This window comes from Benincasa hispida, chromosome 9 (assembly GCF_009727055.1).
Source record: "Benincasa hispida cultivar B227 chromosome 9, ASM972705v1, whole genome shotgun sequence".
Taxonomy (NCBI): Eukaryota; Viridiplantae; Streptophyta; class Magnoliopsida; order Cucurbitales; family Cucurbitaceae; genus Benincasa; species Benincasa hispida.
The window spans coordinates 89,909,116-89,925,906 of NC_052357.1; the positions used below are offsets into that span (position 1 = coordinate 89,909,116).

Here is a 16,791-nt window from a genome sequence, read left to right on the forward strand (position 1 = left end):
ATCTTACTCAAAAAAAATTGACCAACTTCAACATTTGTCTCAGATGAAGAGGTACCAGGCATAATCAATTCCCCTCTACAACATGAAGACATGGAATTCAATCTTGCTGATCTCTCAGTAACAACCACTATAGGTCTACGCACCTCTGAATGACCACAGTCCATAGAATTCAATCCTACTGTTTTTTCATTATCAACCATAAAAGGATCACGCTCTTCTAAAGAACCACAATCCATAAAATTCAAGCCTACTGATCTTTCATTACTAACAACGAAAGGATCGCGCTCTTCTAAAGGACCACAATCTATTCGAGTAAGTCCTCTTGATCTCATTACGAAGCGCAAGTCCGTTACATTGACTTTCTCTTTCTAAGTTCACTGCATGAATGCTGCCATTGTCTATTGATAATTGATGGTTAAGTGTTCATAGACAATGGAATATCATCCTCTTCTTGATTAAGCTCATATGATACCTCATATTGTCTGTCTACACTTGTACCATCATGACTCGTATTCACATTTTCGTCTTGGTATGATTTTAACGTTACATATAGTTGAACTCTACAAAGATCGTCCCGGAAAAGAAGGAAGCGAACATCACCATCATTCCGTATGTACTGTGGAGGGGTTCAAAGTCAAGCTTATATTTAACTCTCATAACAACATCAATGAGCAACTTACATTTGCAACCTTGTAAATGTGAGCTTTAAGTTCTTCATACTTCAAGGTAATAGGCACAATGATTCCAGTTAGCTTGCTTCCAACATACAAATTTTGGTTCTCATCCCAATGACCTCCGTATCGAATTAGTACACACTTTTCTGTCATCCTATAAAACAAGAGAACATTTTATTTTTTTATTAAGCAAATAGTAATACACATGGATCTCTCTTGTTGTCGCTCCCAATTGCTGTCGCTCTCGCGACTCTCGCTGTATCTCGCTCTCACTCTCTCGCCCTCTCTATCTTTTTCGCTGTCGCTCTCTCTCTCCACCTTTCTCGTTGTCGCTCTTTCTCACACCCCTTTCGTTACGCTATTTACATACCTTTTTTGAGACCACGTTTCTACAAACACCAATGAAACCAAGTTCAAGAAAAGTTTGTTCCGTTCTGAAAAAACCCGTTCTGAAAACTCTGTTTGGTTCCGAAAAACTCTGTTCTGGAAAATCTCATTCAATAAATCTCCGTTCAACAAAATGAGTTCAAATGAAATTTAGATCTTAAAGAATTCACCATTACATATTTGTTGTGTGTTAACGATTTTAAGTTATAGACAGATTTCGTGAAAATTGTCAAATCAATCGTACAGTGACAAACAATCACATCACGATGGAAGATAGACAGAGCGAAACAGTTATTAGGGACAATTCTTGTAATAATGGATAGATTTTTTTAAAAATGGGGTCATTTGATATTATGGGCCAGGTATTAGGTTATTAGCCCAAATTTCCGGACTGAAATTAGTAATTCTCGTAATGAAAATATTTTCTGGCGGCCTTCCGGCCTGGATACTCCTCCGAGTGACGACGACGAGTCGAACGTAAACGGCGGAGGGACTGATTGCTCGTGTGATATGTACTTTCTTCGATCACACCGCTCGTTGGCAACCAATCTCCCTCGTTGCCGACATTTCTCTTCTCTGATTGAATCGCCTCCATGGCCATCCGGTTCGTCAAAAGTTCCCTTCCTCTACAAGCACGATTCTCCCGAAGAAACGCATCCAAAAAATGCCGGAACCACCGCTATTCTCCAGCTGCTCTCGTGGGGCAGAGGTTCCTCCGGCCAGCTCGGTGGCGGCATTGAAGAAATTCGTCTATATCCTTCTCCTGTGGCTAATTTGATTGTTCCCAATATCCATACTCTCGCCCTAACCCCAGGTCATCTTTCGTCACTCTCCGGTGAGAATCAAGATTGTGGGGATGACGGTTCGTTTGAGGTCGGTATTTCATGTGGGTTGTTTCATTCTTCTTTGCTTGTTGATGGGAAAGTCTGGATTTGGGGTAAAGGCGACGGCGGCCGTCTCGGTTTTGGCCATGAGAATCCTGTCTTTATTCCTACTTTGAATCCTCGCTTAGAGGATATTCGTTGCATTGCTCTTGGGGGTCTGCATTCCGTTGCGCTCAACTCGCTTGGGCAGGTTTTCACTTGGTCAGTATCTCCACTTGACATGTATTCTAAGTTCATTTTTATGTTGGTTATACAATTTTCCATTCAAGCCCTTTGTTTCTTGTTTGTTCCAAACTTAGTTCACTTATAATAGCTCGAAGGGTGACTCCGTTCTATGACTATTGCTCTTAATGGCGGGACGATTGAGTCTACAAGTTGAACAAGTAGATTCCTCCCCCCCATATGGAACTCTCAATTTGTTTGGAATAAAGTGATGATAGTATCGGTAATATCGTATGTATAGAGTATGCAGAGGAATATGTAGGCAATCTTATTTCGATGTCTGCCTCCTAATTGTAAAAGAAAAATCCATCATTTTACCTGGGAAAATGTCGTATAGTATATATATATATATATATTTTAATTTTAATAATTATCAACTACAATGCATGCTATCAGTTTGATAGACTACTTAGAAATTATGCTCCTTTACTTTCATTTCATGATTTCTTAAACTGTCCAACTTGATCTCCGGTCATTAAAAAATGAAGCTACCAGGGGTTATGGTGGTTTTGGTGCGCTTGGACATTCTGTTTATGTCAGAGAACTGATCCCTAGATTGGTAGAAGGCTCGTGGAGAGGGAGAATAACACACATTGCAACTAGCGGGGTCCATACTGCAGCAATCACGGAATCAGGTTGTTTATCGCCTCTCTGTATTGATGCTACTTTAGACAGCAAAATGAATATTTAACTGGGATGGGACGTTATGTTTAATAACAGCTGAAAGATTCTGATTTTACTTCAATGTGTGGAATTATATTTCTGTTATTTGAAAGCATTTAGGCAGTGAAGAGTAAGCTTCCAGCCCGTCTATTGATTTCATGGGCATCTTAACTAATGTAAACGTAAGTGAGAACTAGATATGTCATGTTCTTAATAGTAATTAAACGTGCAATCTGGTGTATCACTTACTCATGTTTTTACTCATTGGGATACTGATAGGCCCAAGTTACTATTATTACAATCAGAAACAAAATGATAGAATGTTTTCTATTATTTATGTTTAAAGAGAGATATAAGGCTGAGTCCAGGAGCTTCCTATTTTCTCCTAATACTAAAATACAGAATACCCAAAAATGTTCAAAGATTCCCTGCTTGCCTCTCACTAACATATGTAACCATATTTACACCGAGAACAGAATCCCCCTGGACTCACCGATCAAGCCTCACTCACCAGCTTTCTTATTTTTCCTTCCGTATACTGCCACAACAGGAGGTCTTTCACAAAACTAAGTTATGAGAATCTCTTCCCTGTTAGTGGTAATTTTATGTAGTGGCTGATGCTCAGTTTGTGGTTGAACACCAAATTTAAAATAGCCTAAATGGTTCTCGTAAACTTAATGATATTGTTGTACCTGTTGATTTCATACTATTCTTTCTTATAAAAGGGTATTAGTACTAATTTTATAACCGCTCAATATTTACTGTTGCACTTGTACCATCTATTCTTTCCCAGAAATTGGTGAGAATTTGCAGAATTCATGTATTAAAGTTGTTTCACCTTTTATGTTCACTGGTACAGGCGAACTCTATACTTGGGGCCGAGATGAAGGTGATGGTAGATTGGGCCTTGGTCCAGGTCGAGGCCCAAATGAGGGAGGAGGACTGAGTATTCCTTCCAGAGTGAGAGCATTGCCTGCACCTGTAGCTGCTGTGTCCTGTGGTGGTTTCTTTACAATGGCTCTAGGAGTGGATGGGAAGCTTTGGAATTGGGGTGGTAAGAATTTCAGATTGTGCCAACATAAGAGGCAATGAGATAAAGTTTCCATAGTAAAATGAAAACTGGATTGAGATTATCTTACTCGTTTACAAATTTGAAATGATGGAAACTGGATTGAGACTATCATACCACTGTACAAATTGAAATAACAGTCTGGAAATTATGATGCTTGATCATGAATTTTTCCCCATAATTAAAGTATCAGGAAATAAATTATTAGCGCTATTCCAATGTATTTGGGTCTTAGAAAGTTCAACAGGTTATAGTAATGCGCTTAGGTTTTAGGCCTTTTGATCTTGCCTAATAAGAAGTCACTGTGATGTACCAACGTTTTAAAAGCTGCAATATAAAAGAATGATAAAAGGGTTATTAACAGAATTGACAAAATGCCAGAAAAAGGGTTGAAGATATAGGAAGACGTGTAACTGAATGGCGAATGCATTAAATTGATAGGTCGTTGTCTTTGGATAGCGACATCTTCTCGTGATCAATGAATGACTGTGTATTGTGCTGCTAGATTTTACTGCAAAAGACCTTGCCAGGCTAGTTTGAGATAAAGTATGCCAGTTAAGTTCAATGGAATGATTGGGAGTTATAGAATTATCAGACTGATTAACAAATTTGGGTTCTTTCCATGGCAGCGACTAGGATATTAGAACTTACATCTACATGCAGGATCTTACAACATGGACAAACTGAACCAGTTAGCTCATTTTACTTTGTAGTGTTCTACAGTTAGGCACTTAGGCTTAAAATTTTAAAATTTTGTTGCATCTTCCATTCTGCTAGGTCTTGGGCCATGGGGATGTAGGTTTGATCTGTACAAAGTTTGAGCATAGTTCTTTCCTAGAAGAAAGAGCAACTTCGCCAATCAACATTGCTAACATGGCATATCTTGTTGTCGGTAACTTGTGCAGCAAACACCAACTTTGAGCTTGGTAGAGGCAATAAGATTGGTGGTTGGGAACCAAAACCCGTTCCTAGTCTTGAAGATACACCCATCATTCAGATAGCTTGTGGTGGATACCACTCACTTGCATTAACTGGTAAAGGGACTGTTGAAGCAACCACATCTCACTTGCTGTTTTTGCTTTTAGAGGTTATTGTTCACTTGTGTTTCTTAAGTTTTCTTGTTATTCTAACCTAGGTGATGGAAAAGTGCTTTCCTGGGGTTATGGTGGACATGGTCAGTTGGGTCATTCTTCAATACAAAATGAAAAGATGCCCAGAGTGATTGATGCTCTAGCTGACCAGCGAGTGATCTATATTGCCTGTGGTGGTTCCTCTTCAGCAGCTATAACAGGTAGCCAATGGTTATCTACTTCTATTATGTATGTAGAATTTATTATTGAATTATTTGGGCGTCCTATATTTCAATGTCATTTTCTTCTGCTAGTCAGGCAGGAAGTTCATGTCATTTTCACAGTTTAATCGATTTTTTATTTTTTTTTATTTTGTTTAAAATTCAGAATTTAGAATGATTACTAACTGGCAAAATACTTGCGTTACTCTTACTTTTACATATCATTCCGATGATTTCTTTAAACCCGTCTGTAAAAGACATTGATAAGTTGCTTTTTGATTGTGAAAGCTGAGGGTAAATTGTACATGTGGGGAAATGCTAAGGATTCTCAATTGGGTGTTCCTGGGCTGCCAGAGGCACAACCATGTCCTGTGGAAGTCAAATTTCTAATGGAAGATGATGGGTTGGGTCCCTACCATGTTTTATCAGTTGCAGTTGGTGCATCTCATGCAATGTGCTTGGTCTTAAGGTAAGCTTTTCCCATGATAGTTCTGCAGCCATTCAGCGTTCCAATAAAAGTTCTTCACTCTCTCTCTTCTTTATCATGCAGGAGAGACGGGATGTAAATTACGCGGTAGTGATCCCGAGAAATTTTTGCAAATCTAGAAACATATGCCTGGTTTTGTTACAACTTACAAGGTGGGATTAGGGATTTGTACTGCAAGAACTGCTGCCCCTCGGCATCTTTCAACATAGGCGGTCTCTTTTGATCAAAAAGAGTCATCTGTATTCCCTTTAGACCAGATAATCTGTAACACACGTAGAACATGTTGAAAACACCATAGATAGACCATATTTAGTTTTAGTCTTTATTATCAGTTACTTTTTATTGAAAGGTTTATATAGTAGTCATCTGTTAAATCACACAATTAAGTTTCAATCTTCCTTTTCACTCACTCAGGAGTCCAACTCAAATCTCCTTTTGGTTTTATTCATGACATTTAAGTTTCTCTCTTTTTCTCCTTTTTGTTTTACGGGGGAGAGATCCTCTTTAAAATGCATAAAACCTGAAGAATCGTCCCACCAACCAAATCTTCACCTAACCAAAGTAGGAAAATACTTAATCCTCGTTGAATAATGTGCATTCTACATTATTAGCATTATTGTATGTTTCACATTTGAAGTTAAACATAATACATGTCTATTCATGAAGTTTTTTATGGAATGTGTCAATGATGTTTTCTCATAATGTCACTTTCAATTATTTGGTCAAGATTGCACTGATTAGTTTTGTAGGCTTCCAACTTGTGGTGCCATGGCTAGAGGTATACAAAGGGCATCATGGGGATAAGCTTGAGGCAGACAGGTTAGTGTGGTCCTCTTGATTATTTATTCAGCAACCAAAAAGGGCTAAAAAAAAAAAGTGCACATATTTCGTAGATTCAAAGATGTAGACCAAACCTGGTGAGATAGGGATCGGAAGCACAAACATAAAGAAGAGCAACCAAGATTGTGCTTAAAGAAACAGCTTTTAAGATTGGTGTGTCAGTGAGTGCGTGCCCAATGCCCCAATGCCAAGCCCTTCTCTGTGTGTTATGGGAGTCATGCGTCTAAAGCTAAGTGGTTTGGTCATTTATTTGTTGAACCTCCATGAATCTGCATTTCCTGCTTTTTCTCTTTCAGACTTCCATTATTATATGTTTCAAATATTACTTGGAAATTCTATGTTGCAGTGTCTTTTCTCTTTCCATTCCTTGTGTCCCTACCATGCAATACTATTATCCTTTTCCTTGTGGGGTATTGTGTTAGTAAGATTGTTATTTGGATGAGGAAGGCTGGTTTTGTTTTTAATCCTTGTCTAATGCTAATGTTGTTTGTTTCTTGGCCATACTTAATTTCTTAGATGTCTTTATTTATTTGGTAAATAAAGGCCTTGTTTCCTTTGGATTTTGTTTTCATTTGTTCTCTCTCTTTCTTCAATAATGTTCCTTGGATCAGATCAGCTGGTATTCTACATTTCCCTCTCATGAAATTATTTAATGCTACACAATTATTTAGTTTGCTTTTTATTAGTGCATGGAAAGAAATCTTGTCCATCCATTTAGGATGGATAGGTCGAACTGGCTACAATTTCAAATACAACTTGTTAAGCTCAACACAACAATCAACAATTACAAAATCACACCATCAACATAACTACGTCCATTTTTTGAGAAATTCTCAACTTGAGAACACATGGTGGTATATCCTTATTTTATAAGTCGTCAATTCATCATAACGTTATTTTTAACGTCACATATAACATTCACAATATATTAGAGGAGTTTTGCTCGACTTTCACTATTAATTAGTCCTTTCTCACTTTACAATTATACTAACCTTTTTCCTAATAGTTGAATTCAATATCTAACATGATTCGTCTATCACACATTGTTCACTTATCATTTCTTGAGTAAATACCACAAGAAGAACTTCCATAAATAACAATCTCTTTCAAACAAGGGTAGAGAAATGGAGGGAGGCAACGGTACAAAAGAGCGGACAGGTATTGGTGGTGGCGACGGCAGCGTCGGTTGGGTGCGTGACAAACTTCCCTTCTTTTATTACACTTTGTCTCTTTCTTTCTCACACTTCTCTCCTCATCTCCATTTATTCATCTCACTCTCCATTTCTTTCTCTCTCTTATTTTTCCAATGTAGATAATCTCATCTCACATACGTCTCCACATTATTTGAAGGGATAGATTCAGACATCTAACCTCTTGATTGAAATCTTTATCAACGTTAAGAACGAAATAAAAAGAGGAATGAAAATTATCTCCTCTTTTTGTTCACTTAAATTTAAATTTAGGTTAAGTTTCAATTCTTTACCTTTAAACTTGTAGAGTTACGTCTAATAATTGACTTTAAAAAGCCTATAATAAAATTGTAAATTTATTTCAATTTTGTATCTAATAAATTTATGTATTTGTCATTCGAATTGTAGTTTAATGAACAAGTCACCAATTGCCATTTTTAAGGTTGATGGTTTGATTCTTTACTTTTGTAATTGTTGAATTAAGGTCTCATTTATGCATCTCTAATCAAAATTGGCCCAATCATAATAGATCTCATTCACGTGTCAATCAAAATGGACATCAATCGCAAAGAGAATTGGATTTTTTTGAGCTCGTTTATATAGACGGTTTGCAATCGTAATTTGATTTCTATTAAGGTCGTTCACGTTAACACTAGAAATGGAATGGATGTTGTGCATAGCATAATGCTCTCGAGATATAATTAAAAATACTAAACAGTCTAAACTTTCAAATGTTCATGGTTTCAAACTTTCAATCATTTGATCATTTTAGACATTCAATCGTCTTCTTCTTGTGATTCATTTTAACTGCCCTTTGTTTGTTATCTACTTAATTTTTGGTAAGTTTAGTATTTGAGTTTATGATTGTCTGATCAATCTTTTATTTCATTTCCTTTATTGTTATCTTGCTCTATGGGTCAATTACTATGTCCTTATCGTTACTTTGCTTAGATTTATTCTTGTATTTGATATTAATATTTGAGCAATACATATATCGATATAAGCAGAAAGAAAAAAAAAACATTGAATACTAAGAGTAAAAAAGTTTTATCTATAAATATCTTAGATTTATTCTCATATAATATATTAGTATTCGAACAAAACATGTATCGATATCAGTGGTCAAAATCAATATCGACATCGATCGTTATCAACACTACATGATTAAAGTTAACATAAAGTGTATTGTTATTGTCGATATTTAGATTAGTATCGATATATGTAATTTAATACCAAAACAGATATATGATCATTTACATATAGATACTAATATTGATTTTAGACGCAACAAAAATATTTGACAGTAATTGAATGGTATAGATGACATGAGGGCAAACTTTAAAAAAACTTCAAAGTTTCACACAAAAAGAAGAACGAGTCCATGTAATTCTCAATAACAATTAGATTGATCACCCTCTTATCCACAATCAGATTATAGACCGAGATTACGAATTTCATTATAGGACCCAACGTTTATTACAATTTCAAAATGTTGGTAAATAAAAAAAAACATAATTAATTAGGCTTCACTTTTTATATTACTATTAATTTGATTATGTTTCTATATGAGTAAACTTGCCCTAGAAAAAGATCCAAGTATTTTAAAAGGTTTACATTAAACTTAAGCCTATTTCCTTCGCATGATTGAATTCTAGTCAAATTTTAAAAACAAAAACAATTTTTTTAAAAAATTGTTTCTTTTAGTTTTCAAATTTTAACTTAGTTTTTTAATCGATGGTAAAAGATAAATAACAAGGAAGAAATTTGAAGGTAAAAATAATGTCTATGAATTTAATTTTTAAAAACCAAAAATAAAAAACGAAATGTTGTAACTTAACGAAAAGAAGAATTATATGTTTTAGAGTTGTAAAAATTTGGTTAGTTCTGCCTTCATATCAACTAAACATACTTTGTCTCATCTAAACCAACAAACTAAAACTGTTCATCTTCATTTGATTAATATATAGCAAAAACAATTACATAATAATCATATTTGAAAAGAGAAAAACAAAATAAATCAACAAAAAACCCAAGAAAAAAAAAATTAAAATTCTGTATTCTATAATTCTATTATACTTTATAGCTACATTCATGGACTTTTTAGCAAAGGACATTGCCACGGCGGCCGAGACAGCGGCGCACCGGCGCTAGCGGGGCAAGACTGAACGCCCACCGGCGGATCCATGCAATTATAAGACAAACAAAGCGCCGCCGTATCGGGCAAAACTGTACCTGGTTCCATTGGAAACTCCGATATGAAATTGTGCTGTAAATACAGAGTAGTGGTGCTGCCGCTGCTGACGCTCTTCACATACTCCGCCGGTACGGATCCGGTGAACCGGTTATTGTTCAAGAACAGTGTCTCAACGCCGGCAAAAATCGCCGACATCTCTCCTGTGAGATTGTTGTGGCTCAAATCGATGATGGATCCGGCACCGTACATCACCGCGGTTGTGGGGTCAGGCGGTGGTGGGACCTCGCCGGAGAGAAAGTTCCGTTGGAGGAAAAGAGAGGAGAGAGAAGAGCGTGAGAAGAGAGAGAAAGGGATGGGCCCACTGAATCGGTTCACGCTCAAGTCGAGAAACACTAACTCCGATAGAGAATCAAGTCCGTTGCGAAGAGGGCCCCACAGCGAATTCTCTGAAAGCGACACGTACCGGAGAGAAGACGGCAACGCCGGAAGACTACCGTTTAATTTGTTGGATTTCAAATCCAGATGGAGGAGAGGGGACGACATGTCGGCTGGGATTTCACCGGACAATTGGTTCGAAGACAGGATCAAGATTTTGAGTTCAGGGAGCTTAGTGAGTGTCGGCGGGATGAATCCGGTGAGCTGGTTGTGGCTGAGATCAAGAGTGTGGAGGCGGAGAAGAGCAGAGAGGGTAGCCGGAATTGTGGCGGTGAGACGGTTGTTGGTCAAAGAGAGAACACGGAGGTTTTGAAGACGGCCCAGTTGCGGTGGGATCGGACCGGTGACAATGCCGGGGAAGAGGATGAGTTGGGTGAGTTCAGAGAGGTCGGAAATGGCAGTCGGAAGGGACCCGGCAAGTCCAGGGGAATCGGAGCGGCCGGTGCCGAGGGAGAGAATTGTGACGCGGCCGAGATCGCAGACGACGCCGGAGAAGGAGGAGCAGGGATCAGGGGAGGAGAAGTCCCAGGTGGAGAAGAATCCGGCAGCACCGGAAGGACTCCTGCGGAAGGGGAGATCGGTGAGACTGTTTTTAATGGCTTTTAGAGCTTGGAGGTCAGCGGCGGCGATGGTGGGCTGAAATTGAAGGGAGAGAGGAGAGAAAGAGAGAAGAAGAAGGAGAATGAAAGAGAGAGAAAAGGGAAAGTGAGCCATTGGAGCAGAGGAAGAAGAAGGATGAAGGAATGGAGGCAGAGATTTTGAGGGTATAAACAAAGAAAAAAACAGAGGAAAATTTGGAATTTTTCAGAATAATATAAGAGAGAGAGGGAGAGGAAGAAATTGGGGATTTGAAATTTTTGTATGCAATGTAAAAGCATGGTATTTGATATTTAAAAAAAGAAAAAAGAAAAAAGAAAAAAGAAAAAAGAAGAGTAGTTTATATGAGTTCAGGTCCACTGTATAGCTATATACAAATAAAACACACAAATTGAAGTTTTGAAAGATACATCACTTACACTTGATATGTACATTGTCCCTTAACTCTAATATTTACCATTAAAGTATTATTATTCGATGGGTTGCCACAAAAATATCTCAAATTTATATTATAGATTATTGTTTATTAGTTTAACAATATACGGTAACTTTTGACTTCTTAGTTGATTGTATATATATTAGAAAAAAGAGATTGTGACCCATAAAGATGGGTGCATCCAATATTTGCTATGCTCATCTTGACAATAGTTTATTTAATATTTCTTATTTTCTTTAAGTGCATCCCGAGCATCACTTATCTTTGTGTATTCTACTAAATTGTCCGATCATAGTTTGTTACGTGGCAATTTTTTTTATTTCTTTTTTGAAATATTTTAATCCATTTTTTTGTGTGAGTGATGAAAAGGGAAGCATAAAGATTTGTGCATCTTGGAATGCACCAAAATATTACCCGTAAATAATAAAAAGAACTATAGAATCAAGTCATTCAACATCAAATCAAGAAACCACTAGGTAAGGGATATAGAGAATATCTGATATTCTTTACATCGGATATCGATATTCCACTATCATTGTTTGTCAGATAGTAAGCCAAGTCATTATAACAACAAGGAATATGAGTGATGAGACCTCCTCACGTTAGGGATGTTTATGGGTTGGGTTGGGTTGAGGTGAAAGACTTTTTAGACCCAATTCAATTATTTGGATTGTAAATTTCTTCAATCCAAATAACCCTTATTAAAAAATGAACTTAACCCAACCCAACCATGAAATATTTGGGTTGGGTTGATTCGGGTTAATCGAGTCATTTATTTAAAATTAAAGAAGCAAAACGTTAATATGTAAAAATCTAATTTAATTATTTTCATATATTAAATTAAGATTAACAGCTCAATGTCAATTTATATAGTGAATTTTTCTTTCTAAAGTGCAAAGAAACTACTTTTATTGAAGAATAAATTATTCAAAAAATATTGGAATTAAATAAAATTAAAATAAATATATATATAAATAAAAATCTCACATAGAGTTTTGAGATCTAAGCTCTTCATCTTTTCTTCTCTCTCAATCCCTTCCCTCACCAAAATAATCNTATTTTTGTTCAAGAATAAATTATTCAAAAAAACAAAGGAATTAAATAAGATTAAAATCAATATATATATAAATAATTGTATAAGTAACAAAAAAAATATATTTTAAAGTTAATAATAAATTCGGGTTGGTTCGGGTTATATTAGGTGAACCCATTAACCAACCCAACCCATAAATTTTTCATTTATTTGAATCCAATCCAACTCCAATGAGTTGATAACCCAACCCAAACTGCACGGGTTGGGTTGGGTTGGGTTGGTTTGATTGGTTTTTTTGGGTCATCTGGTTTTTTGAACACCCCTACCTCACGTGATCGACTCAACGACACACAATTATTAAGAAATTACAATGTAGATTATTGAATCTATATCTAACCAATATATGAAACAATCACATTATAACGATATCGAATAAATTTTTTTATGAACTATTAATATAATTTAATTAATTAAAACGTGATATTTTCGATAAAAAAAGATTAAGCCGAGAAAGAAAGAAAAGAAACGTTGAATACTCAAAAGTAAAAAAGTTTTATCTATAAATATTTTAGACAAATACTTTTGTTTCAAGATGAACTTTGAATATGAATTTGATACATATGGGCTTCTACAAATTCCTTCTACTAAAGTTAAAAAATTCGTTTTTGACTTAAAATAAATGGAAAAAAAAAGAAGAAGGAAAATGATATTTAATGAGGTAAAGTTGATTTATAATTTATTCTCTTTGAAAATTATGTATCCAACTTTATACATTTGTTAAGGTAAAAAAAAACCAAAGTCCATTTATAATTAGAATTTGAAAAATGTTGAGAAAAATTGACAATGAATATTTGAAAATTTCTTTAGTCTATTTAAGGTTTCTTTAAATGTAAACTTACAAGCTTTACAATAATCATACATTTTTCTTTATATACACTCTCACTATCTAATAATCTATAAACTAGATAATCTTATTTACACTTAAGATTATTTTATGGTTAAAAAATGATTCCATGAGGGTTTTTTTTTAGTTATTATTTTTATTTTTATAATTATTTACTAAAAAAATATTTTCAGATAGACTTCTTTTTCAAGAATTCATTTTCTTAAACCACCTTATACATATATCAATAAATAGTTTGTCCCCCAAAGGTTTCAATGATTACATCTACAACACAATGAGGAAATGAAGTACATTCAAACTAGCAATGTAGTGGAGAAAAAAAATAAAAAAGATAATCGAGCATCGAGTTTTGAAATAGTAATTGACGTCTTTTTTCACTAAATTATATTTAAATTGAGAAATTTATCAACAAAAAGAAAGAAAAAAAAATCAATCATTGACTTTTGAAACGGTAATAAGATTTTTTTTTTCCTTTTAGAGTTCAACAATATGTTGGGTGAGAGATTCAAATCTTTAACCTTTTGGTCAATAGTACATTCTTTAACATACTCGTGTTGTCTTCTTCCGTATTCATTTGCAAATATAATATTATTTTTGGTTAAATTGTAAATTTGGTAAAATAAGAATTTAGTCCCTATAGTTTATAATTAGAATTTAGTCCATATGGTTTGATAAAACTCTCTAAATAACTTTCTTCAAATTGTAAGGTCTAAAGTTGTAATTTAACTGTATTTTTTTAATAAAAAAAATCAAAAGTGGAACTATGTTTATGTTGTCTTCTTTCATATTCTTATGTAAATATGATGTTTTTTTTTTTTTGTTAAATTACAAATTTGATAAAGTCAGAATTTAGTTCCTGTAATTGAAAATTAAAATTTAGCCCATATATTTCGATAAAATTCTCATAAACAACTTTTTTTCAAACTATAAAAACTAAATTTGTAATCTAAGTGTTAAAATTTTCCCCCCTCAAATCAAGAGTGATCTTAAACTAACCAAGAATGCACTAGAAACTGACACAATACTTTATTTATGACTTGAAATATTGAAATATTAAAAAAAAAAACATGGTGTTAATTAAATAAAAGAGAGTGATACAAAATTGTATGCATGTATGACAAAGATCTGAGTGGATGTGCAATAACAAAGGAAGATTTGTTTAGGGAAGCTGCTATTTACAAATATGTTAATCAAAACAAAAGATGTCAGACAAATCAATACTAAACATAAAACATTGGCAAAACATTAAGGAAAAAGAAAGACAAAAGGAGACCTAAAACTTGACAGCACAATTTCATAGGCAGCTGCACATGGCTTCAAGCATGGGTACATTTCATTTATAATTTACATATGATATCCGTGATGTTATCTTTTTTTCTCCCTTTTTAATCTTATAATTTATAATTTACGTATCATTACCCTTTTTATAACGCCACGGTGTTATAGACCAACAAATAGTGCGTATGATCAAACTTCACATCCATTTAAGTGGTTTATTTGGATACAGTTTGAAACCAAACGACTGTCTATAATGCAAATGAGCATGGCATAATAAGGTTTAGGCTATTTGTATAATTTTTAGGAATATGCAATCAAAATCTTTCATTAGTTAATTTATGAATTTAGATAGAGTTAAGCTACAAGCTACATTTCTTTTTTCTTTCTCAAAAGATTAGGTTCATTGCATAGTATGCATCTATTGAAGACAAGAAAGGTTCAATCGACTTAGAAGTTAATTACCCATCACCTATCTCACCCCCTTTTTCCTTATTCAAGAAATTTTGGGACTTTCAATTGATCTTGATTAGTTATAACTTGTTGAAAGTTATCTTTTCTTTCGAGACCAGACCCTTTTTTAGACCGTCTCCTAAAACACATGCTTATCCTGTTGGTGCTTTTGGATCTCCCTGCTCATTCAATCACTTACTTGTGATTGTAACCATTCCCAAAAAGAGAGAGATGGGAGAGTTTTTTGCTCCTACTTATGTGACAAATCGAACAACCATTGTCAGGTCTTGAATTCAATGAACCATTGGATCTAGATCAAGATTGGATCTTCGTAAGATAGGTTATCATTTTTCCTACTAATAATATAGGTTGCCGTTTTCTCTAATAAGAAGATATCTCTATGCAAAAGATTCTTCCTCTTAGGGTGAGTATTAATAATAAGAGCGAGCCATTTATTCTTTACATCGATCTTAGATCTAAAATAAACAAATATCATATTAATCCGGAGATGTAAAGGGACACATGTCATAACCTACTCCAATAATTTAGGATGCTCTAATTTATATAATTAGAAACATTTGCTGAGGACCAACATTATTATTTTGGAATGTGATGGATCATGTTGGTAGTGTAGAGCCCACAGTTGGCAACATCCGCCATGATTTGGTATGGTAAAATCCAAATGAGTTTTGGAGAGCTTCAATAATCGTACGTTATGCTCTTATGACTGAAATGCAAATGGGTAGAGTCTTCCATGTGGAGAATTTTGAAGGTTTTCTTTTTCCTATCTCGAACTAAAAACAATGAAATCTCAGTTCTTCAATTATACCAACAGAGATGAAATCGACATGTTCTGCTTCATACATAACTATAAAACACAAAGAAATCAGCAATCGAGAAGAGAATGAGGAAGGAGGGAAATTTCGTACAAAATGAAAAAAGACCAATTTTTTGGAAAACTAAGTTTTTTGAAATTCCGCTTGTATCATCCTAAGGTGAAATTACTATAATAATCCTTCAACGCACATGTAGTGGTCCTTTAATACTCGATTCTCGCTACTCACTCTCACTATCGCTTTTGATGGCTCGACCCTACTCTCACTCTTGTCAGTCGTTCTCGATTCTCGCTCCTTATAAAGAGAGTTAAAGATGAGAAAATAAGAAAGAAGAAATGAATTGTTGTATATCCGTCTTTGTTCTCAAATTTAAAATATACAGATCGTGAGTGGAAGCAAATGCAATTGTCAAGTCACCGAGAGTGAGAGTGAGAGTGAGTATCAAATATCTAGGGCCACCACACACGCTTCGTAGGATTGTTACGATAATTTCAACTTTTTACGACACATGCACACTATTGTATTGTATGAGTTCAATGCAAGTGAGTGCATGAGGCAGGAAGGTGGAGGAGCATGATTGCAAGAGAATGACACAAGCAAAGGTTTATACAACAACAATAACAAAAAAAAAAAAAGAGAGAATTATGAGATGTTGATTGCCGGAGGCAGGTGGCCCAAGAGGCCTTCAATCCACGACCAGTTGGTCGAATGAATTCAAGGGCCTTTACTCCACATAAATCCCAACCCATTCATTTAAAATTTTGGCCATGAACATAGCAGCTCATAAATCAAGCCCATCTGGCATCCTACAAAAAACAAAAACCATACCATGGATAGAACTTTGCTATCTTTTAATGTAAACTAACGTACAAAAGACTCGCCACCAAAGTTTGAATGGCAAATACCCAAGCGAGCAGAAAG

The 16,791-nt window shown here is 35.0% G+C and overlaps 1 protein-coding gene across 2 annotated transcripts; it reads left to right on the forward strand.

Annotated features, from left to right (window-relative positions):
• The first annotated feature begins 1,452 nt into the window (after positions 1-1,452).
• On the forward strand, positions 1,453-6,963 carry LOC120087169 (RCC1 domain-containing protein RUG3, mitochondrial). Of its 2 annotated transcripts, XR_005484453.1 has the most exons (8): positions 1,453-2,146; positions 2,663-2,802; positions 3,690-3,884; positions 4,805-4,933; positions 5,035-5,190; positions 5,479-5,659; positions 5,741-6,496; positions 6,571-6,963. XR_005484453.1 is itself a non-coding variant. In XM_039044074.1 (7 exons), the coding sequence occupies exons 1-7, from the start codon at positions 1,572-1,574 to the stop codon at positions 5,754-5,756; spliced, it is 1,392 nt and encodes a 463-aa protein (XP_038900002.1). In that variant the 5' UTR covers positions 1,453-1,571; the 3' UTR covers positions 5,757-6,963. The 2 variants fall into 2 exon arrangements, 1 of the variants encoding a protein (XP_038900002.1); XM_039044074.1 differs by having other exon boundaries at positions 5,741-6,963.
• The last annotated feature ends 9,828 nt before the right edge of the window (positions 6,964-16,791 follow it).